Source organism: Letharia lupina (assembly GCF_014066315.1).
Source record: "Letharia lupina isolate WasteWater1 chromosome Unknown contig_10, whole genome shotgun sequence".
Taxonomy (NCBI): Eukaryota; Fungi; Ascomycota; class Lecanoromycetes; order Lecanorales; family Parmeliaceae; genus Letharia; species Letharia lupina.
In genome coordinates this window covers 1,572,097-1,598,572 of record NW_023502979.1, presented here as the reverse complement: position 1 = coordinate 1,598,572, position 26,476 = coordinate 1,572,097, and the positions used below count along the sequence as shown (strand labels likewise).

Sequence of the window (26,476 nt, the reverse complement as noted above, 5' to 3'; positions counted from 1 at the left end):
CAGCCGAAGATCTTCCGAGGTTTTGTGCTGCTCTACGATCTCAACAACCACATTTACGAGCATACTGTCAGTGTAAGACTTGTAGTGCTTCAGAACAACTACGACTCCGCGATGACAGAATTTTTTGTAGCTTTTTTCGTTGTGGTGTCGTCGCGAGTTGAATCTTTTCGTGGTCCCCTAAGTGTACTCGTACTGTCCAGAAGTGAGTTATCTCGCTTAATAGCGCCGGGAGAATTGACCAATCAAACTACGATTTTCGTGGAGAACTGAGTAGTTTGATTGGTCAACTCTCCCGGCGCTATTAAGCGAGATAACTCACTTCTGGACAGCACGAGTACGAGTGAGTAGACGGACTTCCCAAAGCCCCCCACGCACCCCACCTCCCCAGCCAACCAGCCATTAACTGATACTGCAGATGATCTACGCATATACCACTCATTTATACCCCGAAGGCCGTCATGCTACTCTTAAAATGTCTATCGAAACATTGCGGCCATGTCAAAGCCTCCAACAACCATTGCGGGCGCTGGCCTGGCCGGCTTGACCTTGGGAAGATGTCTCAAACAAAAAGGCATCCCTAGCATACTCTTGGAGAGGGCCTCCTCATCGCCGCGATACAATTATGGCATCACACTCCACCCCTGGGCGTACCAACCTTTACTCAACGTTCCACAAATGGACGAATCCAGCTTCCGCGAGCGGCTGTCTATCGATGCATCTAAGAGGTGGCATTGTTGGAATTCAGCATCTCAGCCCTGTTATGCTTGGCAAGGACTATAAGTAGCAATACTCAATTACTCATCCATAGAAAAACAATAAGCCGTCATCAATTTCATCAGGTTATGAGCCCGGTTTGATGAAAATCGTCGCCACGACGGCTTCCTTCGTAAGGGATTACTAAAGGTATTCTTACGTCGTATCAATTCAGCCACAGAGTAGAGGTCCCGGTCGACGTCCGCTGCGTTAAAACAAGTTGCTACTCATACCTCTACGGCTTCTCAGCGCATTTCCACACCTCTACGCATATCCTACGATACGATATCGACCACAACACTGTTAAAGGCAGAAGATTGAGGGGCTTAAAGGGCCAGGATACAGGGGAGAAAAGACGGAAGCGCACCAGACAAGATAGTTAGGGGAGGACCCTACAACACGCCCACAAAGCCCTCTACGAAGGCATTCGACAAGGCTCTAGGGGAGGACTCGACAGTTTAGAAAGATGTCAGATGCCAGTGTCAGATGCCAGTGTCAGATGCCAGTGCCAGAGCCAACGATGCCCGTGCCCGATGCCAGTGCCAGAAGCCCGTACATTTCGAAGTCGAATTAGTCACTCGATACCCTACAGCAAGTCGTCTCGGAAAGCCCTACTACGGTAGGCACACACTCACATCCAAAGCACTCTTCCCGATTTCCCTACATGAGTGAGGTTTACGGGTTTAAGGAGGCTTCAAAGCAGGATACAGGCAGTTGATTCATATGGAGCTACAGCTACAGTCCCAGGGGGGAGCAAATATAAGTAGGCCTTCGCTGCAGGGGGAGTGTTGGAATTCAGCATCTCAGCCCTCTTATGCTTGGCAAGGACTATAAGTAGCAATACTCATCCATAGAAAAACAATAAGCCGTCATCAATTTCATCAGGCATGGGTAGCATCTCAGGAGATGCGCTAGTGACAGGCGTGGATACCATCCCTGGTACATTTCGCTGTCACCGTGGAAGGCTGGAGCAGTTTCTTCGGGAAGATCAAGACATCAGATGGGAGCATACCATCAAAGACATCGAGACAACCCCACAAAAAGTTATCGTACGGATACAGAACGAGCAGGCCATCGAAAGCGACGTCCTGATCGGCACCGATGGCGTCCATTCTCAAGTCCGCAAATCTTTGGCTCCGGGTATACAGCTCAAAGTCTTACCTTTTGTCGTATTTAATGGCAAGAGAAAGATGTCGCTTGACAGCTTCCAGAATACAATGGCACCGCAGATGCAAGGCTTGAGCATTATCCAGTGTCGCCAAGAAGACGTGGTTTTTCAGATCGCCGCGAATCAATACACTGCAACGTATGTCGATGTAGACTACACGTACTCGCGCCCTGCACGCCAGAATGATCCCTTACATAGACCGGATAGGCCGATCCCCGGAGCAACAGACATTCCTGAAGAGTTCTACGCAGAGTTGCAGGAGCTAAAGGACCTGGGGCAAGCCTACAAAGAGATGTTCGATGTTACCAAGGTCAGGCAGGATAGGATACTACATTTTTTGATGCGCAGTACATTGGGCACGGAGCAAGAGATCAAGGACCTTACAGATCAGGGTGTACTGTTGGTGGGTGATGCCGTCCACGCTATGCCATTGCTTGGTGGAGAGGGTGGCAATAATGCTATAAAGGATGGCGTTGATCTGGCCGAGCATATAGCTGCTCACGGACCACAAGGTATTAAGACGTTCTCCAGTGCCAGGTACGACAGTTGGAGGAAAGGGGTCGAAGGAAGCGAACGGAGACTGGCGGAGATGCACACGCCCGTAAAAGCATCATTGTAAGGACAATAACGATTATATATTCATGACCAGTAATTGCTGGTCACTCTAGGGAGCGTTCAGGCGGTAGTGCAGCCATTTTAGGTGGCAGGGCAGCTCTTGACGCAGAAAAAAAGCCCCTCGAAGATTTGGTTTACCTCATTTACTTTCGTGTTTGCTAATCGCTTTGTACGATCGCTACAGCGCACAGAAGACCGTATTGACTCCCATGGTTTGGACTCTGAGCATTGTTGTTATAAGAATCATCTTCCCTTGGTGTATCCGTTGTCTTGCCGCCCAGCGGTCTCAATCCACCATTGTACTTGGTCCACATGATTCATGCCATCAAAGCATTGACGCCGGCTCATTTCAACCAAAAACAGAAGCAACACTCACAGTGAGAGAGCCCATGGGCAATGGTGACGCATCCGGAACCTCTGAACATCCTGCAACGATTGTAGCCCCTCTGCAAACTGGGCCGTCCGTGCAGCCTGAGTGGCTATCAGCAAGAGCCACATGCCGAAGGCGAACGACACAAGTGCTTCTTGGTGGGCCGTTTCCCAACGATTAAGACATGGGTCCTGGCGTTGGCAGAGCTCCATGAAGCCTTGAAAGCTGATGAACAGGAACAGAAACAGGAATATCTCGAAATACTTATCAGCACCCGATCAAATCGGCGGTACATGCAATGCAGCTAGATCAATCGAGCAAGGATCTACAACTATGTGTATTAAAGATAATCTTCATTACCTGATCTTTATCTCGTCAGACCCACGTGTTGTTGCGCTCCTTCCGGTTCCTTCGATTCGGTACTTGCAGCTGGCTTATTGATTCTGAAGTCAGCCGATATGAAGCCGGACGTCCCTTTCATGACATCTCGAGTATGAAGCATTTATAACAATGTAAAATTGTGGTCTGCAAAGAACCGTAGGTTATATGCTCGAGAGGCTATGCCCACAGGCAGCCAGCATATCAGACGTGTCATGGCCAAAGGATTCGACATAACAGCCAGAATATCGATGTCCCAGGTGCAACCTTTCCAGGCGATTCGCCTGTAGATGACTGCGAATTTAGCGTTTTCAAAACTCTCTCCCTTTCTTCATGTCGCAGAATCTCCACAGTAGCCCGGCGATAACAAAAGAGCCGGCCACGAACTCGAAAAAGACATAGAAGAATGAACAGGTCATACGTGACACGTCTTGAGCGTAAAAATACCCAACAAAGCTCGAACAATGCCACCAACCCCCAAGCGCCCCCGCGCCTACTCATCTCCATCTCAAACCCCACACAAACTCCTACACTCCTCATCCTCAGCGCATCCAACGCCTGCACCAGCTCCAACCCCCGCCACCCCAACCCCAACCCCTCCTCTCTGATCCTAGTTCCCAACCGCTCACACCGCACCCCCACCGCTCGATGCATCAGCGCCCCCGCCGCGACGCCAATACGGCTCTTCGCCGGCGGTAAGGGTTGTTTTTGACGACGGTCTCGGATTGGCGAAGGGCGGTGCGGCAGCAGGAGTCGAGGTTGGAGGATGGAATGGCGGCGGGGCAGGCGTCGATGATGCGGGCGGGTGCGTCGGAGACGGGTGCGGGTTGCGGGGTGGGGTGGGGTGGGATTCGATGTGACATATTGCGAGAAGAGGGGGGAAGGAAGGAAGGGACTTTAGATGTTGTTGTGAATTAGGATGAACGGGAATGGCAGGCTTGGGGAAGGGTTGGGAGGGAGAGTGGTATTGTCCTACTGCACCATGTGATGAAATGTCTTTGTTCGAGGCCTTTTCGATCATCGGCTGATTTGGGTTTGGAGATGGTGGGCAACAAGGGCCTTTGTTCACCCTTTAGGGTGATAGAAATTTACAGGGTAGGCTGAGACTCCGAATCCTTGTTCATTGCGAATGAGAAGCAATGCTGGGGAAATTGAGCAGAACTGGATAGTTTGGAGAACCTGTAAGCTAAATAAAAAGATGTTGTGGCTGGAGGAGAACACAAGGCCTTATGGTAATACATTTGAAAAATTGACTCGAAACCATTAATATTATCGAGACATGGAACCCACCCATTCGCTTGCAAGTACATGTAACATCGTCAGAGCGAAACAACTCCCGTCCAAGGCATTCTCGTTCCTCGTACCAAACTCAGGTCAAGATTGGTGACTTCCTTGGGCCTGATACCCTGAATAAACAACTTCACTGGGCGACTATTGGTCACAGCAAAAACCAGACGTAGCATGCTCGATGCCAATATGGCAAAGGATGCACCACAGGGTAGTGACGCATCCGGTAACTATTCTGCTGTCCCTAACCCGATCCCCTACTCCACGGCTTCGGGCATTGCCACGCCAGCAGCGCAACTATGATCGAACCAACAGGGAGGGCGATACCGAGTATAATCTGGTCATGCTGGGAGAGTCCCGAGCTCGAGTTTCCGCCGGTGCCACTTGCGTTAGTCTGTGAGGGACTCGATGCCGAAGACGCCGACGTAGCAGAGGTAAGAAGCGCATTCGAATCAGTCGTAGACTGCGAAGAGAGGCCACCCGGAGTCGAAGTTGTAGTCGCCCCAGTCGCCCCAGTCGCCCCAGCGACAGGCACGAGCGCAGAGCCAGCGGTCACCTACGCACGTTTCGGAGTCAGCATTGCTCCCTCGAGGCAAGATTCCTGATTTACGACACAGGTATCCAGGATAGAAGAAGGGTTTGGGTCCCGAGCAATGTCTTGCGACTCAGGTTTTGGTTCAACATTGGGAAGAATAAGTTCGAAATGTACGTACACTAGCACCTTTCGGAGTCAGCATTCCCACCCATTGACAGATATTTGAGTAACAAGACATGTTTGGGGAGTAGAAAGGGTGGTAATTTGGATAGCATTGTTACTCCAACATTGTCTCGCGACTCACGTAGTCGTAGATGTAGCATCCGAATCCCCATCTGCGACACTGCCGCATATGAACATGACAGCAGGGATACCCACAAGCCCGTAATCGAAGCAACCGTTGGTGTCGAAGTCACTCGATGTCTCAGGTATGGCGCATGACTGGTCTTGGTACAGCTGTAGTGTGGCATTGGCACTGCCGGGAGGGCATGCGGGAAGGCGCTCGACGACGACTCCGAAAGCACCGGTAGTGACGAGGCAGGTATCGAGTGGAAGCGAGACAGTAGGATTTACAGCGCTCTTTTCGGTGCAGTCCAAGACGAGAAATTGAGCGATTCGGCCCTGGGCAAATGTGGTAGAGATGAGGAGGGAGATGTAAAGGAAGTAATCAATAGGCGTGGAAGGAGGCAACATTTTGATTGAAGAAAGTAAGGAATAATGTTAATTACACGCATGATCTCGAGCCGGCAGAGGCCGTCTCTTGAATGCATTTTTGAAGAAGATCACGATTCACAAGTAAGCAAGGACGGGATATTTTGGTTACAGCGAAAGGCTACAACGACAAACATACACACTCTCCATATGGGCAGCCTTTCTGTGCGTGGAAGGCACGGGCAGGTAGCTGTATGCACCCTCGGTTGCAGCGGGCGTTGATAGGAGAAGCTCGGTTCAGTAATCAGTATGTGCCTACTTACCGCTGGGAATTTGGGGTCTGAAATACGATGCAATTTCGGCAGAAGCTACTTTTGGACGGAAAGAAGGGCTATGATTGGGGGTCTTTGTGGGCCAGATGTTCTTTTTCAGAAGAAATCGGTGGATGAGATGTCGTCTCTATTGGCTCGAGATAGGAGGAATAAGATGAATGTGCAGATATAGATGCAGATGCAAGGGGACGGCACCGTGCACAAGCGCTAAGCATGGCGTTACCTGTCAAAGTAAGGTACCTACCTAAATTGGTGGCCCTAGGCCCAAACGGTAATCCGCGTGCTTTCGATGAAGTCTCTGCTCTTCTCCATCTTGAGTCCTGAGATACCTACCTAGATCCAAAATTTCGCGTTTGCCTCAGTATTAGAACCCACTACTTGACGCCATAGTGGCCATACCTTACATCAGCTGTCAACGTCTTCACCCTTCTTCTTCCATGGACCTATTCATTCCTAGTCCTTAGCACGCATCGACTCTCCAACATTTCACTTCAACCAATGTTCCAGGCGACCAGTTTGCAACGTAGTAATTGATTCATGTTTCAACGTAATTCTATCCATCTACATCGTGCATGAGAAAGTAACGACTGCCACTGGCATCATAAGTCGAGAGTAAGTCCGTCCATCATCCATCTAGTGGGTACCACCAAGCCTATCCCCGAGAATCAGCCTTTCTTCCGCTAGGCCTTATGATATACAGAGAGACGGTCAGGTCCTCCGCAGTACTCCATATCGCTACCGCCGCAGGGCATGTTGCTGCAAGTCTGATTGAGACTGGACCCCGGAGCGAGAGCAGAACCGCAGTAACACTGCGTTCCATACTCTGTCCCGGCCATCGGAGAACCCTTGCCGGCGCAGAAGCTCTGGCAGGCTTCGTTGGTCATGGTGTTGCTCGTGTACGTCGCGTCACCTAGAGCGCGCACCCCAGTAGGCTCATTTGCGCAGCCCATGTATGTCCACCCGTCGACAGTCGATCCAACAGCTGGGCCAGATCCAGAACTTACGTTCAAGAGTGTTGGTTCTGGAACGTTAGCTGGGCAGACAAAGTCAGCCAACGTAGCCTCCTCTGGGCCAGGCGTTATGGTGATGCAGCCGGGTAGCTTGTCGATCACGCCGTGAACGGGCTCGTCAATTTCAGGTAGACGGGCGGGGCAGTCGGTGGAGAAGTTTTGGTCATCAATGGCAGCGAAGACTGGGCATTCATGGACGACACCGGCCTCGTTGGCGACTGCGCACTGCTCGATACCGGCTTGAAGAGTATCAACATCCCAGCCATTCAGGAAGTCGCCGTGAAATCCGTAGCCTGGACTAATGTCAGTGATTGGTCATGGGAGCCAGGGGAAGAGGAGCATACCAGTAGGGTCACCCTGTGCAAAGACGAACTTCCCACCATCAAGTGCGATCTCGCTAACGCTGTACAGGACCTCATAGAACAGATGCATAAGCTGAACTGGATACCCTGGAGGGCAGGCGCCATTGTCGATGGTAGACATGTAGGCTACGTGGCTGCTGTCTGGCAAGTACTTATTGACGCCGTCCCAGCAAGACTGGAACTGTATTTGAGCACGGAGACCATTGTCGCAGTCAGTCATGTTCATTTGTGGCGATTGGGGATTTGGTGAGTCTGTCAAGCAATTGAAGCTGACGCGGTTACCGTATGGTTCGGCACCTTCAACCGAGCTGACCGGCGTATCGTTGAAGGAACGAGCGGCAGCGTCGCCAGAAAGCATTCGGAAGCCTGGAGGGAAGGGTTGGATATTGGTCTTGTTGTCGCCACGGCCAAGGTAGTAAACAGCCATTCCTCCGTTGGGGACTTCTTCGAAAGAGCCATTGGCGTGCTCGTAGTACAGGAGTGGAGTCCAATAGGCGGACAAGTCCTTCTTGATCTCACAGGATGTGCAGCCGGATGACTGCAGAGAGTCATAGGTGGAACTCGGTCCGATGTCTATTATCGTGTCAGCTGGTTCGGAGAATGGCCACTTCCACAGTGGGGGGGGCACTTACTTGAGGCGCCAGAAATCTTGTGAACATGGCTAGAGACCGTGCCAGGGCTGATAATTGGATCAATACGACCGGTCTGGATTATTGAGCAGCTCATGCGCCAAAACGCATGCGAGAGGCCAGTCCAGGAACCAAGGGATAGCAAAAGAAGTGACGACTTGTTGACAAACATGGTTGATTGGGGGTTTGGAAAAGAATGAATACCGAGTTTCGAAATGAATGTGTTGGATCTTGATTGCTGGAAAGAGGGACAGCAGACAAATGGTAATGAATGTAAGTCTTCGCAAAAAGCGAGACGATTCGAGATCTACTCGAGATGAGAAGGCAAACGATTGTACAGAGCAACAGAGAAGAGAAACGGTCAGTGAGAGAAGTGGCTCATATCAAGAGAAGACAGGACAAAGACATGCTTTAAGCGAAATACAGAAGCGTGACACATTTTCGTTTCACATGCAGAAGATTGACTTGGCTTTGATTTGATCATGCAGAGTCACCGAGGGTTCCAATCCAGATGGAGGTCCTGAATCATGGAGGAAAGAAATCATTGGTCTAGATTTGATGAAGGCAGGTATTCTGGCGCCTATTTTGGCTGTAAAGTACCCGTATGGATCTTTTTCATGCCGCTAAGCGCCCATATTTCGTTTACCTTCTCCCTAGAATTTAGTCAGGTACAGTGGTCGTACACCAAATGAAAGGGTACTGTCACAATAAGCCACTGTGGTCTATGTACAATGGCCTTTTTGAGAAGACCGAGAACGCACGGGTGTGGCTTGGAGGTGGTAGATCGCATTTGCCAAGACGGCCAATGCGACAAAGCCAGCTGGAAGAAGAGAGTCTAGGTCCTGTCAATGCCAATTGATATGGGGCAGGTAGAATGTCAGGTGATGAATTCAAGGTAGAAAATGTGAAAAGCCATGTCGAGGATAAGACATGATTTGGGCGGCAAAGAAATCAAAATGAAAGGTGCCTGAGGTAGGCGCTCAAGGAGCCCCTAGGCAAGCTAAGAGGAAATGCTCGGACCCATGCCGAGGCGGGCGTCAGTTCCCAAGTCTCCTCCTCTTCTCAACGGATTGCCCGTAACTTTTGGCAGATCTAAAGATGCTTGCCTCCTCACGGCTTACCTTGTCATGCAATCTATACTCTTCGTAGTCTAGATCTAAGCTCGGTCGTTGTATTCTCTGACTGGATTCGAATTGAAACAAGGTCTCGTGTTCCCCTCCAACAGCTTGCTTTGCAGAGCTCTTCGCTGGCTTCTTAGTCTCGGATCGGACGTTATACTTTTCTCTACCGTTCTTGTTTGGTCGCTTGTTTGCTGGAACGGCTGGCTTTGGAAAGATTGAAGGCGTACTTGTCTCGTCCTCGGACTCTATTTCTCGTTTCTTGCCAGCCTGAGCCACGATTTTCATAGCACCATCCTGAATTGCTCGCGAGAAAAACGGACTCGACTGATGCCCATCTTCCGATTGATGCAACGATCGTTGTAGATTTCTATTCGAATTTGGCTTGGCCGGCGGAGGCATTAAGATCGACTGGCAGATTGTCAGTACTGAGGAGATCATGCAGTGGGAGAACGCACATCTAGTTTAGGTTGGCTAGCTTCTCTGAACAAAGCCAGGTCTTCTTTATAGTCCAGCAAGGGTCTACTCGGCATCCATCCTCGGATCGCGTCTTTATACTCTTGCTGTATGGTTCTCTGACGCTTTACGTTCGTGAACCACCCATGCTTCAAGGCTTGTTCTACTTCGAGTCGCGCTTTTTCATCCAAGATTAGGAGACTCTTGACAAAACCTTTCCCTAGATCGTTGACAGTCTGCCAAAGTGAGTTGTAGTCCATTTTCGCTAGATCGCATTCTGCTGCAGCGTCCAGAACGGCCGCCGATGAGGCGTCACTCTTGGAATTTTCGAAGACGGACTCCCCAGTGAGTAGTAGTGTAGTTATGATGCCTACGGACCACATGTCTGTAGCCATTGTGTACCCTTCAGTGTTCTTGTTCTTTCCACGAACCTCGCTATGAGCTAGTCAGCATACAATTTGCTGATTTGTCAGAGACACGCACGGAGCCACATAATAGTCTGTACCCACGGAGGCGGTTTTCATTCTTCTTCTGCGAACTTGCTTGCTGCCGCTCAACTTGGTTGAATGCCCGAAGTCTGCTAGAATCACCCTAGCCCCCCGCGCCGGCTTGCTCATCAAAATGTTTTCAGGCTTAAGATCTCTGTGACAGATCCCTTGTCGATGGAGGTATTCAAGAGCCTTTAGCATCTGATAAGTAATGATACCTGTGAAGATTTCGGGGTCAGTATGGCTTCGCCAAGCAAGATAAGTCCCCGAGCAATGAGACAGCTGAAAGGGGCATCAAAAGCCCTTTGCTCCCAAAACATGTTTTGCAACTCAAGACGAGGTCTGGAATGGAGAAGAACTCGCTCAGAAAGTATACATACAAGCCTCTGCATCGTTCATGTTGGTCTGAGGCCTTTCAATGTAAGACATAAGGTCTCCTCCAGTGATAAGGTCTGAAATGATAAAGCTGGAGACATGTCAGCTCGGACACTGATATTGAAGACATTGTCATACAGATTTGTCTTAGTGAAGAAGACACGCTCGACGTGTATGATGTTTGGCTGAACATCTCATGAGCGAGAGTCAACAATGGGACTTCCTTCCTCACATGGCTTATGTCTTTGAGCAACTCCACTTCTCGCCAGCAGGATTCGGAAAAGCTGACCCTTCCTGGCCACTGATGAGGTGATTTGTGCAGCTTAATTACCTTACAAGCCATTTGACGATTGCGCGCAATGTCGACAGCCATCCAGACCTCTCCGTAAGCTCCAGATCCCATTTTTTGACCTGTGATCCTGAACAAATTCGTAAACAGCTGCTACATATCAGCCCGAGTCTCATCAGCAGAGTTTAGGGCCTGCCTTTGCGTCTTCCCCTTGGACAGTGCTGGCGTCTTGCGAACACTCTGGATTTCGACATACAGATCGAAAGGCAAAGGAAGAACCATTACACAGGCGGACTTTGTCCCCGTTGCTCAGTAAGACTGCACTGCCTCTCCCAATCAAAGATTCCTTCCAGTGATTGCCATGCTCATAGCACCAGTAGGTGCCATTGGTGGAGAGATCTTTGGCGTAGACGAAGATGCGTTGATGATTATCCTCGCTGTAAGCGATGGTATATATCTGTAGATGCTGATTCGAGACAGTGGGATCCGTCAGAATGACATTGCTAAAGAAATTAGCGGAGTCGATGGCTTGGTGGATCGGTTGATCTCACCAGCTCTTGTGGTCCCTCCCTATCAAGAGCTCTTGCCCGTCGAGTATCTGATGTCTTGCACTGGCTATCCAAAACTAAGGTCAGTACGAGACGTGCTCTGATGAGCAGTCCGCGTACCGAGGCCATCACACCCATCTTCCTCGAGGTACCCAAATAGAGCAGGTGCCCCCAACGAGGGCATGGTTCCAAGCTCCAGCCGCAAGCGGGCAAGCGGGTACAGTGAGCATGCAAATGGGTTTAAAACGGTGTACAAAGAAGGCGATGGGGAAGAGCAAGGACGCGTCGATGTTGAGGTCCAAGCAAGGCAATCGAAGCTATAACATTGACCCTCGGACTGTCTCTGGGCTTGGCGCCAAGAATTTTCGCGAGCCGTTAGCGTCAAAGTCCCCGCACATATTATGCCAGTTTCACTCGAACCTCTTCTTTCATCACCATCAATCCTCATCTCAACAACGAGTAAGTGTCCTTTCCAAGCTTGGTTAACCCTTTGGCTTCGTCGATGGGTATTCTTTAGTCAGACACCGTCGTTGTTCATCTTGGATCACTTGCTAACGGTCACGATTTTTGCCAGATCACCTAGTTGTTGACCATGAGAGCGAAGTGGAGGAAGAAGCGTGTCCGACGCCTCAAGCGTAAGAGAAGAAAGACGAGAGCTCGCAGGTATGGTCTCCCTCCCCTCTAGCTGTCTTTGTGGCTGCAACTGCAGCTTCAATTGATGATGCACGTGCTAACATCTGTCTCCCCTACAGCAAGTAAACACACCACCTACTCGATCTACGCTCTACGACTCTCCTAAACATCTCGCCGGCATGACCACACACACCTCGAGCGATCTCATCCACTTACACCGAACGAACGGATTTGTTCGGAGGCAACGTCAATGGAAGGAGATCGGGGTATCCAAAGGGCGAAGTGGAGGAAAGGACCGGAGCGTGTCAAGCCATAGTCGAGCAGATCATGGGTGTTCTTGCATTAAACATGTTGCGGACGATCGTGAGGCATCATCAGGAAGAAATGGTCCTCTGCAGCATAGCGATCGCGTTAGGAAGCGAATGATAATTGAAGAGCTTTTTATCTGAGACGCCTTGTCCCTCCATTTTTATCCTTTTCTTCAAGGTGAAAAGAAGAAATACACGTAGTTTCTTTTCGGTGATACTTGTGCCTTTGCACGCTCCCAGACCCGAGGTCTATGCTACGTGTATTGTTGTGCGACTGACTGTACACATACGGCCCAGCCTCGCAATTACTAGGCCACCAACACCGCGCTATGCAACGCCTCAACATTTCCCAATGCTGATACTCTTGGTGGCCTCTTAGAACCTTTAGAAATGTTAGCTCAAATACCCATAGATGATAGCCAGCGTCCAAGCTTAGCACGTACCTAATCTCGTAGCTGCCAGCCCTTGTCATATACCGCACCCACTTCACGCTCCCATAATTACTCTTCTCAAACACCTTCAAATACCGCACCAATAAACCCGAACTCGTGAACATCAAAAGCGAAAAGCTCAAACTCAACGGTGGCCTGCTCCAAGTCTTCTGATTTGTCATCGAAGTCAAAGACGCTTCTGCAGAAAGGACGTATTCGCTCTGTCCTGAAAATCTTGGAATCTTCCAAACAATGTTGTTTTGCTCTGGCTCATATTTAGCTTTGCCCTGGGACACCCTTTCCGTAATCCTTGCAGCATTCAGCGGTGTCGGTACCCGGACTACAACATTAGTAGCGAAGAGCTTGCTACCGTAGTTGGCTTTGATGGCAATGCTATACTCGACCTTCGACTTGCCGACCTCATTGACGATGGCGTGGACCTTGAAGGGCAGGTTGACGTTCTCTGTAGCTCGATACCGCATGAGCTCGAACTCGCCGTCTGGCGGTACGAAAGAGATGATACGGTCTGCATCGAATTTGCCCAGCTTGACGCATTGATGGAATTGACAGTCTTCAAGCGTCACACTGCCTGCGGCTGCTTTCGTAGCTTTAGTACCTGCTGTATTTCCTGAGGGCGCAGAGAGGCTGTCGCCGTCTAGCAGCAGCCGATCGTTGAGCCCAAACTTGCATTCGGGGGTTCCCGAGAGATAGGCACGCATGACAATTTGGCCATTGACATCCGCTCGTAGGACTGTTCCTGTAGCTGACATCAAGAGATTCACGTCTTCTATGACGTCCACGAAAGCTTCGTTCTTTCGATACCTTATATCTGATCGCCGCCACGATAAGGCGCCCGTAGCCTGCATTGTGATTCTGGACGAGTCCTCCATCGTTCGTTCCGACTTGACACCTTCCGTAGTTATATACATCTTCAATGTGTCCGTCTCCGTATTTTGAGGATATCCGAAGTCCAAGATCTCTGCAATCTACATCAGTCACCTACTTCTGTAGACTATTTCTTCCAGTGGAAGTCACCCACCATCCAAGAGCTCGTAGACCAGCACGAAGTTGTTCTTCACAGCTTCCTCATCGAACTTCCCAAAGTAGCCCCTCCCCAGCCCCACCAGTCGATACAAGAACTCGAACACCAGCGCCGCATTGGCATTGCTCTTGGTTATCGCCACCAGATATATGTTCTCATGCTTGACGTGGCTGAAGGTCGTCGATCCGAGGGTGAGGATCGGAGAGCGAACTTGTGCATTGGAGATAACCTGGATGCGAAAGACGTCGGCGAGCCGTGGACGGCAATCATTTCGAAAGGCGCGGAAGATGAGATTCTCGCCTTTCTGGTTGAAGATGAGGATCCCGGATAACATCTTAATTGATGGTGTGGATGGAGGCTCATGCAGGTCCAACCTTGATAAACGTTCTTGCACTAGGCCCGCACTTTGCATTTGTGCTCAGCAATGAGATGCGAATCCATAACTGCATGTTGCTTCCGTGACATTTACTGCTCTTGATCTAAATTTACCGATCTTCCTAACAAAATGGTTGAAACGGGGTCTACGCAGTATACCGAGCAAGGCGTGACGGTACAGTGTCTGGATGGGAGGCTTGAGAAAGACGTAACAGCTAGCTAGATACATAGATAGGGACGCCGAGGAGAGACGAATGGAGGGAATAATGGGGAAGCTCTTCTCACCAAAATCAAATTAGATCTCGCTTTACAAACTCAGCATGCAATGTTTTGCCGAGAGCGGCTGGACTGCGCTCAACGATGACCCCAGCAGCCTCCAATGCAGATATCTTCGAATCTGCGCCTCCTTTACCTCCGCTCACGATAGCACCTGATAGTAGGGTAAGTATGGATTATGAGGGTTAGAGATAGAGAATCAACTTACCTGCGTGACCCATTCTCCTCCCCGGTGGTGCGGATATACCTGCAATGAAACTTACAGCAGGCTTGTTTGATGTGTTATTTGCTTTCAAGAAGTCTGCAGCATCTTCCTCGGCAGACCCGCCAATCTCGCCAATCATGATTATACCCTCTGTCTCCTCATCCTCCAAGAACACTTTGAGGCAGTCGATGAAGTTTGTGCCTGAAAAAGGATCTCCTCCAATACCAACGACAAGCGATTGACCAAGGCCAGCCTGTGTTGTCTGATTGACGGCCTCATATGTGAGAGTACCAGACCGTGAGACAATACCTATTCGTCCTCGTTTGTGGATGAAGCCTGGCATGATCCCAATCTTGCATTGGCCCGGAGCTATTATACCGGGACAATTGGGTCCTACCAATCTGGTTTTGCCTTGGGTTTTCAGGATGTCGGTGATGCGGACCATATCATGTTGGGGAATTCCTTCAGTAATGCAGACAATAAGGGGCATCTCTGCTTCGATAGCTTCTTCGATACCTGCGGCGGCCAACGGCGGCCTGATGTGTTGTCAGTGACTATCACAGTCTTATGATCGCTGCATAGAGTATAGATAGAATCCAAAAAGGTTCCTCACGGGACGAAGATCGCGGATGCAGTTGCTCCTGTCTCTTTGATAGCATCGCTGACTTTGGCAAACACCGGTTTTCCCAGATGTGTCTCTCCGGCTTTCTTTGGATTTGTACCACCGACGACATTTGTTCCTGTCCCCCCGTCAATCCCATGTGCTGTCCCATATTTAAATGTAGTCAATACCGTAATCGATCGCCTGCTGGGCGTGGAAGCTGTGCGACTGTTAGCAGACACTAGAGCCAATTTGACATTCCCGATGACACACCTTCCTTGCTTGCCAGTGAAGCCTTGGAAGATGACTTTGGTATCTTTGTTTATGCGAAGGTTCTCTGCTGTTGAGGCATATCCTGAAGTTGCAGTTGAGTAACTCTGCCTCCTGGCAGCAGCTTGCAAGGCGCCAGCCGTACGGCGGCTGAATACCTGCATCGCTACGAGATGGCGAATAGCAAGACCAACAGGTACCTAGGATAATAGGTGTATCAGGTGAGGAAAGATGGGGTCCCTCGCAGTGAAGGTCCAACGGCGCGCTAGCGGTCCCTCGCAATCTGAACCCTGCATAAAACCATGCGAAAATCAAGTCACCACGACTTATTCTCAACTTCACGGCCTCGAGCCCCACAAGACATCATGCCCACAGAGACTATGACCGCTCCGGCGGTAACCAAGGTCAAGCTATCCAAAAATGAGAAGCTACCGCCAGAAAACGAGCGGTACATGCGGGCGTGCTCCGACATTGCTAGTGCTTTGATACAAGATCATGAAGCCCAGCAAGATGACACGGCTCCAAAGAAAGACCTCAATTTAAACAGTCTGAGAGGTCAAATGGCAAAGAAACATAGGTTAAGCAACCAGCCTCCATTAACAGCTATAATTGCAGCTGTGCCCGAACATTACAAGAAATACATTCTTCCAAAGCTGATCGCGAAGCCAATACGGACGTCGTCTGGTATTGCAGTTGTGGCAGTCATGTGCAAGCCCCATCGTTGTCCACACATTGCTTATACTGGCAATATCTGCGTCTACTGTCCTGGTGGTCCTGATTCCGATTTTGAGTACTCCACACAGTCATATACTGGCTACGAGCCAACGTCAATGCGGGCAATACGAGCTCGCTATGATCCATTTGAGCAGGCTCGTGGCCGAGTGGATCAGATCAAGTCACTAGGGCACAGTGTGGACAAGGTCGAGTACATAATAATGGGAGGTACTTTCATGTCATTACCGGAGGATTACCGAGACGAATTCATATCACAATTGCACAATGCACTGAGTGGGTATCAAGGGAGTAATGTGGATGAAGCCGTGGAAGCTGGAGAAATGAGCAACATCAAGTGTGTTGGAATTACGATTGAGACCAGGCCTGATTACTGTTTGGACCCGCATCTGAGCAGTATGCTTCGGTACGGGTGCACACGGCTGGAGATTGGTGTTCAATCACTCTATGAGGACGTTGCGAGAGATACCAACAGAGGCCACACTGTTGCATCGGTAGCAGAGACATTCAAGTTGGCAAAGGATGCAGGTTTCAAAATCGTCAGCCATATGATGCCTGATTTGCCAAATGTGGGTATGGAGCGGGACCTTGATCAATTCCGAGAATACTTCGAGAACCCAGACTTCCGTACCGACGGTCTCAAGATATACCCGACCTTGGTAATTCGGGGCACCGGACTGTACGAGCTATGGCGGACAGGAAGATACAAGAACTACACCCCTAACGCACTAATAGACCTGGTAGCTAGGATTCTAGCCCTCGTACCCCCATGGACCCGAATATACCGAGTCCAGCGAGACATTCCAATGCCCTTGGTAACGTCTGGTGTCGAGAATGGGAATCTTCGAGAACTCGCATTGAGTCGCATGAAGGACTTTGGCACTACCTGCCGAGACGTCCGAACACGCGAGGTAGGCATCAACGAGGTCAAGAACAAGATTCGCCCTTCTCAGGTCGAGCTAGTACGAAGAGACTACGCTGCCAACGGAGGTTGGGAGACATTCCTAGCTTATGAGGATCCGAAGCAAGATATTTTGATTGCACTGCTACGACTGCGAAAGTGCAGTAGCACGCATACGTTCCGACGGGAACTGAAATCTCAACCTACCAGTCTGGTAAGGGAGCTGCATGTGTACGGCTTGGCGGTGCCAGTGCATTCGAGAGATCCTAGGAAGTTCCAGCATCAAGGATACGGAACTTTACTGATGGAGGAGGCAGAAAGGATTGCGAGAGACGAGCACGGGAGTCAAAAGATCAGTGTAATTTCTGGCGTTGGTGTACGATCTTACTACGGGAAGCTCGGATATACCCTTGATGGAGTAAGTCCTTTTTTTAAACGTGAATGAAGTAATCACTGATTGAGGACAGCCATATATGAGTAAGATCCTTGGAGGCGGGATGCAAGAGGACGACAGCAATGATGACAATGATTGAGATTGCGTCTTGACGATGAAAAGCCTACAACCCAATGTACCCTCGACGGTCCCTATGCGTCAAAGATGCTAGAGAAAAAGAAGAGCACAGACGACAGTGACGAAATCGACGACTGGTATGACCGTTGAAAGTATTATAACTGCGAAGACGAATGACCATCATGAGCTTCGGCTGGAGTTAGTGCGTCGCTGGAGTTCAGTTATCAGGGCATTCCTGGAATCGGAATCTGGCATAGCGAGGCGAATGGAGCATAGAAATGTGCACAAGCACGCAGAACCTGGAGCATAGACGAACAGTCTAAGCATCTTTGTTCCATATGTCCAGTTCTCTGAGCCAATCCCACAGACTTTCGTCCAGCGGGCTACGTCGATAGAGGGTCATTCTAGAAACCACATAGCCTTGAGAACGCCGACTCCTACACCTCAAAATCGCACACTCATGTACTCCCCCCACGCCTCTAATTCAGTGTTATAGCACCCCTCTTGCTTTGCCGTACATGTAAATATGCCTGGAATCCGCAGAAAACGAGGAAGACCTATGTTAGACCCGACCTATCAGCTTACTTCTTATCCACTGGAGCAGATCATGTTCCAGAACCGAAGCCCCATTCGAAAGCTCCGACGGAGTGTAGCATACCGCGTAGACAACGACGGCCGCAAAAACCGAGCCAGCCACCGCTTTTCCGTCCGCTGGGTCCTTCGTGCTGCCCATCATGCTATGGTGGCCCACCTAGAAAAAACACCATTATCAGCATCTGTATCCATCTCGGGGCACTGGCACGTGTCTGCAACAGAGCTGGGGAAGCCGGCGACATACGCTGAATAAACCGCCGATGATAGAAAGGATCACGATTGCGAAAACGGAGACGACAACGCTGTGTCGCGATCCACGATCAGTCCCATCCTGGTCTCAATAGCTGGAAGTAGATCAGGCTCACCAGCTCCACGCGTTGAGGGCGGAAACGACGGGCTTCATGGTGACGAATCGATGATGATGATGGGCGAGGTGGTAGATAAGGGGATGGCGAGCGCCAACGGGGATGGGGTTGCGGTCAGTTGGCTGGGGCCGAGGTTATCGATGGTAAAGATCGTGAGATGGGCTCGAGGATGCTGCGCTGGCTATCTGATGTGAGGTGTGCCGCCAGTGCGGCGGAACAGTGTCGTCGCCTCGCCGCTTGGGGCAGGGTGCCAAGACGCCAAGCTTTGAGGCACTCTGGTGCGCTGCTAAGGAAAAGATGAATGCGAATATATAATGTTGTCGTCTAAAATGTGCTCCGTTCGAACTGCTTCTATCCGCCCGTTGTTAAAAGCGTCGCTCTGATGCCTCAGATGTCCTGAAATGTGGTTAAAGTCAACATCAACGATGGCCACCTGTTCTGGCAGCTTGCCTGCCTTCCCTTCGCTATTCGTCACGCTTTGGATGGACTTCTGCCTTTGGCAGTCCGTAGATGCTATCTCAGCAGTGGTGGCTTGGGCGAAGACTCGTTGCGATAGCACTTTTACGACTACAGCTACCCCTCTGCAAGGTTTTTCCAAAAAGGACTCAAGTTTTAGATACCCTTTCGAAGGTCCGTCAGCCTCTACGTAGGCTGTTTCAGCGCTCAATTGAGAAACGGCTTGCACAATGTTATGGCACATGACCAGGGATGAAGCTTTCTTTCATGGTCTGTATGTACAGTGACATACGCTATGACCGGCCTTTCGCCCTTGATATGGAGTTCCTGATGGGTTGTTGTGCTTCGAGTGGTGCGTAGGTGAGAAATGGACGCCTCTAGTCACAGAATTGCTTGCTAACCCAGATAGGAAAAACCTCTTCCTTGTCCAACCTGCATGATCGCAGAGTGTTGTGATAGTCGGTGTGAGATGGATTCGAACAATGTTGACCAAATAGCAAGCACGGATAACCCAGAAAACAAAGAAAGGAAGAGCAGCGTGACGAACCGGGACCGGGACAACACGTCCTCAGTGGATAGAAATGTAGTCCATGCCATTCTTGGACTTCAGATGCCGTAACATAGCAATAGTGTTGCCACTCGTCACCAGAGAGTCATACGGCGGCAGCGCGCCTCCGCCCCACTTCTTCTACCAGACAATCCCCATCAATCCCATCCTTCTGTTTTCTCTCTTCATCCTCTCCTTTATCTTTGGATTGACGAATATGTGGTGGAAGTCCTGGAGTAACGTGTCATAATCCTCGTCGATTGCAAGGACAACAGGCTCGAGTCTACCCTAGTAGAGAAGCATGACCGAGAATGTGAGTTCAAGGTATTCGAGTGTCTTACATTTGCCTCGAGAGACGGCATGCGAGAGCATTGAGGCGCGGGTCGAGTGATAAGTTTTGCGAGCTAGGGTTGTGGAAGGTCCTGCGATGTCACCGGTCGGCAATCCGTGATCGTCCTGGTTTGTTTGTGTATGCAGGCGGCTGGTCTTTGCTTGTATTGGCCGCCATGTCTGGATATGGTCGGATGATCTTAGTAGTCGATGCAAATGAGAGGAGAGATGGAAAGCAAAGTAGGAATGATATTATTTCCTGTTGATGATGAGGATGGTGATGATGATGTTGCCTGCAGTTGAAGCTGCGCCCGGGTTGTAAGCTGTTGAGTGTGAAACCACGGAGTGTGTTAAAGAAAGACACATGTCTGTGCTACGCTAGTACCGTTTGGTACCGTTTCAATCCGACCCGCACGTTTCCACCCCCCCAATCTTTCACGAAGGCGGTTGACTACCAAGAGAAGGCTGCTGGGATGGCTTGGACCCGGATCCTGAGACAGACCTCTGTTCCAGACCTCGACATCCTCCATTCGTGTGATCTTACAACCAATCGCGCACTTCAGTCACGCAGTGCCAAAGACTGATGACGAAACTTAGTATTTGTGATCTAATTTGATCTCTCGGGTCCGAGAAAGTGTTAGAGATGCTTCGCAAAAAAGTTCGCCACCTGCTTACGAGTACCCCCTCGCAAACTCCTTCAACCCATCTTGTTTCTTAAGGTCCGCTCTTGCTACCATCCAGCCATGCTGCACAGGAGCATAGTTCTCAACCTCATTCCCCTTTCCTGTCCTCAATGCCTTCCCATACTCCGCCATCGGCACCGGTGACACATCCTGACTCGAGAACAAGCAAATGTAAGAGATCGTCAACTTCTCAGCGTCCTCCTTGGCTATGAAGTACTTCCCGCAGCTTCGAACGGTGTGCCAGGACCAGAAGCAAGTGCAGTGAGCTTTTCCTCCCCAACAAAAGCCGTAGGCACCCCAGCCTTTGATGCTAGGCCATTTCTCTTCTGCTTCCTTTGGATATCAAGAAGCTTCGCTGTGTGCCGTGGCGGGTCTGCCCTGCTTTTATGAAGTGCATCAGAATGCTTCTCTTTTCCTCTGTATTTGCTGGGTGGGCGTCAAGAGGGAGTCCGCCCTGAAGGAAATCCGGCATTGAGACGACAGCATCGGCCAGCAGCTCGGCGCCTTTGCTAATTGATGGATGGAAGCCGAAGACATCGCATGCGGCGACTAGACCACGAGTTGGTGAGGTAGAGGAGATGACATATGTCTTTAAGCCGGCGAAATTTTCAATTTACCCTTGAGTGTGTAAATGGATGTTGTCACTGCTGGCAATGTAAAGCATTCTTCACCTACTCCTGCCATCGTGAGTGGGTTGCGAGCAGTATTTCTTGTTCTTGAGCAATCGATTGATTATTCTATGGACTGTATATGTGTGCTATAGATATACCATGTCAAGCTCATGAGTCAAGCCCATAAGTCAAGACCGTGAGTCACGACCAAGTGGACCGTGCATAGCACACCTTGAAAAATTCTCTTGGGTGTAGTGCAAGGTAGAGGAAGTCACAACCTCGAACATACACGATAGTACATCATCTTTTCATGTTAAACCTCGCTGGAAGTGTGACCGTCGGTTGAAGTCGATATGATATGGGAAAAGTCGAAAAACTAAAAAACGACTATATCAAACTCAAAGGCCAGCTCTAAGGGCCGCGCCGGGACTGATTCCGCTAACAACGATTGCTCCGGATGATCCGACTGTTTCCTTGGGCCAAACCATAATTAAAAGCTTAGGAAATGGAAAACGGTGGGCCGCAAGCTGCAGCAATTTATTCAAAACGTGGGCTGACACGACCGAAATAGGCAATTTGAGGATGCATAGTCTGACCGAAAGGCAGATTTTGGGCTGACTGCAATTCGATTGAGCTAAAACGTAGACACCGAAGCAGGTATCTCTAAGGTGAATGAAGGGAAAGGTCAAACTTGATTAAGGAGCTAGCGAAGGCAAGATTCTTGGCGAAACGGTCCACAACAGGGCCATCTGAAGGGTTTTGGCCATGAGGACAGGACCAATCGCTCAAGCATTCCCAAAGAAAAGTGTGGTCTGAAGAAGCATTGCCCATTCAAAGGCAATGTTCCGGATAACACGAGGAAGGTTCTCAAGAGAGGCATGGTCCTTAGGCATATACCCACCTAGAGGCAATGTTCAGAGCTGGCATACGGTCCGGTTTTCTTTGTTATTGCAGCTCATTCTGTATTTTGTTGCTTGTTCCATGCTACGCAGTCTTCAAACCTGACCCCTTGTCCGCCGAAAATGTCCAGCGCGCTTCCAATTGTCAGGTCTACCCGGGAACTGCTGAGCCTTTTAACCTTGTCCAAGTCATCCATTGTCTTCCCTCCTCCGGCATAAGTCACTGGTAGAGTGCACCACTGTCCCAGCTTCTCCACCAATTCCTCATCTATGCCGCGTTGCAAGCCTTCATTGTCAGCGGCATGTATCAGAAACTCTGAGCAGAAAGGCTCGAGTAGCTTTATAGACTCTGCCAGAGTCTGTAAGTATACACCGGGGAGTCTTGGCAACAGTTAGGACTTACTTTCATCGAGCTCCATATCGGTCAGAGTCTGCCACTTGTTCATTGCAACGGACCATTTGGCGCCTTGCCTTCGACAGCTCAAATCAATGACTAGCTTGCTTCTGTCTTGATTGAGCACATGCAGGACTGCATGGAGGTGGGTCATAGAGAATTTGGCATCTGGAAACAAATAAGATGTCACAATGACCTACCGAGCGACCTCAGCCAAATGAAAATAGGCATTCATCAAAAGAAAACGATATTACCTTCTCCGCACCTTTCTCGATCCACTGCTTTGCATTTGTCTCGTTGATACCCCCACCTAGTTGTAAGGCGCCTGGCCACGCTGATAGGGCTTCTTGCGCCGCTGTCTCATTTCCGGGCCCCAGCATGATAACATGCGCACCACTTAGTTCGCTATCTCTGTAAAGTTGGGCATAATGACTTGAGGGAAGTTTGGAGACATAGTTCGTCTTGAGATCGGAGGCCTTCTTACTCAGAGTACCACCTACAATCTGCTTCACCTGACCAGAATGCAAGTCAATGCATGGTCTGAATCGTGTCATCACTCTAGACTGCAGCAAGGTAGGATGCACAATTTTGTGGACGAATTGTTGTACTTGTAGATTTAGAATGATCCGGAGAAACTTTTGTCCGCATTCTTCCGTGCCTAGCAAGTTTCTTCCTTTTTTGCAGCTGCTACATATCAACTTCGAAGTATGGCACCAGCTTTGGGCAAAAGGAAGCGGCGTGATCAAATTACTGATCTTGAGTCTAGTCGTGAAGCTCCTGCAGACGAAGACTCCACCAATTTGCAAGCTCTCTTCCGGCAACATTTCGAGTCCACCTTTGAACCATTGCCAGGCTCCTCTGCGCACCCACCGTTAGTCCATAAGCTCGATACCAAGGCGACTGACGAAGGAATCGAGTCTGATTGGGACGGATTTTCGGAACACGGCGAAGAGCATGCAGAGACTGTACACCACGCTACCTCTGCACCGTCCAAAGCGGATGTTTCCAAGGACGAATTCAGAACATTCATGGTGAGAGCGCAAGTCGTGTCGTCCACCAATACTACGCTGAATATGTATCATCGCAGAGTGCAAAACCTCCATCCTCGGTTACAAAGATAGCGTCTACAGCGAAACGGAAATGGCCTGAGTCACCAGAGAATGACGAGTCATCCACAGACGCTGCCAATCTCAAAAAAGATCTAGCTCTGCAGCGGCTGCTGAAAGAGTCTCATTTGCTGGACCCACAATCCTCGCTGTCACATTCCGGTAAAAATCGGCATAAAGCTTTGGACCTGCGACTCCAGGATATGGGCTCCAAAACATCCGTCTTTGCGCAGCAGAAGATGCCACTTGCTCAGAGGAGAGGAATTACTACAAAAGCTACAGAAAGAGAAGAGCACCGAAGACGAGAAGCACAAGAGAACGGTATCATCCTAGAGAAGGCAGCCAAAAGCAAAAAGAAGAGCGACGCCATCAGACAGAGGGGCATAGGTGCGCCTAGCGTTGGCAAGTTTCAAAGAGGGATGTTGAAGCTCAGTAAGAAAGACGTCGCTGATATTGAGGGGCCGAAGAAGAGTGCAAGACGCAAAAGGTAGCTTATCGATATGTCGGCTTTACAGACACTGGGCTATAGAGTTTGGCGCATCGGTGCGGCGTCCGAAATACGAGGTTTCAGCCATTAATAACTCATCTGAAACTACCACGACTACGACTGTGGGCACTTTTGACTTACGTCTAACGAGAATTTCGGAGTCAAGCAATCTTAATTGGTAGGGAAGAGAGTAACGCTGTACATATCCAGAGTCGGCGCCCAGCATGTTCGTGGCTGGAGGTTAACGGCAGGACCCCCGTTGTGATATCGAACATTCGGGCAAAAGCGCCTCCAGCAAAGAGCCATTATACGGCATGTCGAATTGCGCTAGGAAGAAGAGTCCATCGGTAACGATGGAGTAGCTTACAATAAAGAAACAAATACAATGTTACTAATCATATCCACCATGGTTATCCACATTAGTGGATCCGCTTCTCGGTTCCTTCCACGAGTGAGCTTCGCGCGACGACGGAGCGACTGACCATCAGACGTCTCTCCAGCGTGCATGCATCCTCCGAGGCTCAGGTACCGGAGAGGGTTTGTACATATTAACAATTTTTTTGACAGCGGGACGGCAGGTCGAGAGTCGATATTGGAAGCAGCGTGGACTCGGACGTTGTCGTCTATAGCCGGAAGCCAGCCAGCGGAAATTTTAATACATGGTGACTGGATCCTTGTGGGTGGTGGTAGGACTCGGTTTCATACTATCGCATGCCTTGTCTTCCTTGTTGATCGACGTCCAGCTTGGGGTTACGGCCTTTAGGAGGTTTGTATGTTGTAGACATGTTTATTGCTCAGGCCTCTGGCCAAGCCCATCAACAATCAGCAGCTCCTGACTAGCCTAACATCAGAGTTCAGCTTTTGCACTTTCTCTTGCATCTTAAGCATATTTTAGTAGTTTGGCAAAGCACAAGTGGTCAAGTGTGTTGGTATTCGAATTTCCCAATGTGGAAATCTTTCTTGCGCAAGTGCGTTGGCGCGCCTATCTTCCGTTTCAGGCCGTCGATCAAACTGCCGTCTCCCATTCGTGCTCTTCCAGCCCAGTACGACCGCGGGGAACTACATGTCTTGGTTCTTCCCGCTGCGGTGAAGATCCACCTGGGACCAAAGGTGCACAGTGCAGCACGTGCTATGCAACCTCAATCTCATAGTACCAGGTCCAATACTCATGGAGCCTTGCGTAAATGCAATCTGGACCTTCTCAAGCTTGGCAACCGAACCAATACTACGTTTGCCCAAGTTCTCTCCCATCAAACACAATGCCAACATTATGACTACGGCTCTTTCGTGGAGGGAAGTGCATTATTGTTCACACGTGGCTTACAGATTGCCGCGAGACAGGTCTAATAATGTACGTAGCCATTCCAATCGGAGATTTGTCCCACTCCGTTTGGGACGGCAAGAGGGAGACTTCTATGGTCTATCCGACCACGTAGCTTTGACGACGTAACGCCACCAGAATGATGCATGATTTATACAGTACTGCAGCAATTTAGCATGCCGAGTCGCGGACGCAGGGTTCTTTGGTAGCAGATGGGGCCGGAGTGTCCGATGGATCATTAACCGAGGGCCAGCAAGTTTCTTTTGCTGCTTTAGCGATAATCCAGTTGCCATCGGTCACGTCGTCTAGGGTGGTGCTTGAGCCGACAGAGCACGCTTGTATAGAAGCGTGCCGTGGTGGGATCCGATTCTGATCGCCCTTTGCTGTGTGGACAGGCGTCATCAGTCACTGGTGGTAAGTTGCGGGACGTGCAGAACAATGACCTCAACTTGTGGAAATAGTCAGCATAGTCACCATAGTCATTGCCATTGGAGAACTGTTGCCCGCCAGGTTTGATTGCAGATTGCAAGTCAAGGTCAATTCGAAGATTGCCATACGATGATTGACCACTTTTCTTATGAGGCCATTACGCCATCTTGGGTGAGAATCTGAAACCAGTTTGAGAGCTTCTCGAAAAGCGGGCTAACCGGAAAGACCGTAAGCGCCCAAATTTAGATTTGCACTTGCAAGCTCAAACCAATCACTTGCAGCAGGTACCACGCCTCCTTCCTTTCGCGTGCCGCTGGACGAGTGACTTGTCGACAGCCATGACCCACGTTTGGCAAAGCCACTTTCTCCGTAGAACCGGAGGATTCGACGAAGTCTGTTCCCGAGGGAAGCTATTAATGTTCATGAACGTCGTGATGGATAGGACAGCTTCACGTGGAAGCAAGGCATGATTGACAACCCTTACTAGACTACAGTCTTTGTCTTTAATGTCTTGGAGCACAGGTGGAGAGGAGCGCCTTGCAGGATGTCGTCCAGTCAGCTGGAGTTGGCATTATTTTCGGCTTTTGGCATGGCTGTGCCTTAGG

At 49.9% G+C, this 26,476-nt stretch overlaps 9 protein-coding genes across 9 annotated transcripts; 3 read left to right on the top strand and 6 right to left on the bottom strand.

The window, feature by feature from the left end:
• Window positions 1-1,640: 1,640 nt before the first annotated feature.
• HO133_000452 (uncharacterized protein) lies at window positions 1,641-2,540 on the top strand (the record flags this gene model as incomplete). Its single annotated transcript, XM_037291391.1, has 1 exon — window positions 1,641-2,540. One exon carries the CDS (start codon window positions 1,641-1,643, stop codon window positions 2,538-2,540), a length of 900 nt encoding a protein of 299 aa, XP_037152826.1.
• Window positions 2,541-4,828: 2,288 nt separating this feature from the next.
• On the bottom strand, window positions 4,829-5,799 carry HO133_000451 (uncharacterized protein; the record flags this gene model as incomplete). The annotated part of the gene is made up of 2 exons (XM_037291390.1): window positions 4,829-4,868; window positions 5,411-5,799. 2 exons carry the CDS (start codon window positions 5,797-5,799, stop codon window positions 4,829-4,831), a joined length of 429 nt encoding a protein of 142 aa, XP_037152825.1.
• Window positions 5,800-6,769: 970 nt separating this feature from the next.
• Window positions 6,770-11,548, bottom strand: HO133_000450 (uncharacterized protein; the record flags this gene model as incomplete). The annotated part of the gene is made up of 12 exons (XM_037291389.1): window positions 6,770-7,392; window positions 7,444-8,034; window positions 8,094-8,166; window positions 9,212-9,619; window positions 9,667-10,099; window positions 10,148-10,370; window positions 10,533-10,618; window positions 10,666-10,712; window positions 10,760-10,969; window positions 11,073-11,319; window positions 11,368-11,431; window positions 11,485-11,548. The coding sequence occupies 12 exons, from the start codon at window positions 11,546-11,548 to the stop codon at window positions 6,770-6,772; spliced, it is 3,069 nt and encodes a 1,022-aa protein (XP_037152824.1).
• Window positions 11,549-12,680: 1,132 nt separating this feature from the next.
• On the bottom strand, window positions 12,681-14,112 carry HO133_000449 (uncharacterized protein; the record flags this gene model as incomplete). The annotated part of the gene is made up of 3 exons (XM_037291388.1): window positions 12,681-12,687; window positions 12,749-13,715; window positions 13,776-14,112. The coding sequence occupies 3 exons, from the start codon at window positions 14,110-14,112 to the stop codon at window positions 12,681-12,683; spliced, it is 1,311 nt and encodes a 436-aa protein (XP_037152823.1).
• A 331-nt stretch (window positions 14,113-14,443) lies between these two features.
• HO133_000448 (uncharacterized protein) lies at window positions 14,444-15,669 on the bottom strand (the record flags this gene model as incomplete). Its single annotated transcript, XM_037291387.1, has 5 exons — window positions 14,444-14,583; window positions 14,638-15,170; window positions 15,248-15,374; window positions 15,427-15,455; window positions 15,509-15,669. 5 exons carry the CDS (start codon window positions 15,667-15,669, stop codon window positions 14,444-14,446), a joined length of 990 nt encoding a protein of 329 aa, XP_037152822.1.
• A 201-nt stretch (window positions 15,670-15,870) lies between these two features.
• On the top strand, window positions 15,871-17,671 carry HO133_000447 (uncharacterized protein; the record flags this gene model as incomplete). The annotated part of the gene is made up of 2 exons (XM_037291386.1): window positions 15,871-17,556; window positions 17,606-17,671. The coding sequence occupies 2 exons, from the start codon at window positions 15,871-15,873 to the stop codon at window positions 17,669-17,671; spliced, it is 1,752 nt and encodes a 583-aa protein (XP_037152821.1).
• Window positions 17,672-20,934: 3,263 nt separating this feature from the next.
• HO133_000446 (uncharacterized protein) lies at window positions 20,935-21,308 on the bottom strand (the record flags this gene model as incomplete). Its single annotated transcript, XM_037291385.1, has 2 exons — window positions 20,935-21,173; window positions 21,242-21,308. 2 exons carry the CDS (start codon window positions 21,306-21,308, stop codon window positions 20,935-20,937), a joined length of 306 nt encoding a protein of 101 aa, XP_037152820.1.
• Window positions 21,309-22,190: 882 nt separating this feature from the next.
• On the bottom strand, window positions 22,191-23,082 carry HO133_000445 (uncharacterized protein; the record flags this gene model as incomplete). The annotated part of the gene is made up of 3 exons (XM_037291384.1): window positions 22,191-22,483; window positions 22,538-22,724; window positions 22,783-23,082. 3 exons carry the CDS (start codon window positions 23,080-23,082, stop codon window positions 22,191-22,193), a joined length of 780 nt encoding a protein of 259 aa, XP_037152819.1.
• Window positions 23,083-23,235: 153 nt separating this feature from the next.
• HO133_000444 (uncharacterized protein) lies at window positions 23,236-24,125 on the top strand (the record flags this gene model as incomplete). The annotated part of the gene is made up of 2 exons (XM_037291383.1): window positions 23,236-23,559; window positions 23,616-24,125. 2 exons carry the CDS (start codon window positions 23,236-23,238, stop codon window positions 24,123-24,125), a joined length of 834 nt encoding a protein of 277 aa, XP_037152818.1.
• Window positions 24,126-26,476: the final 2,351 nt, after the last annotated feature.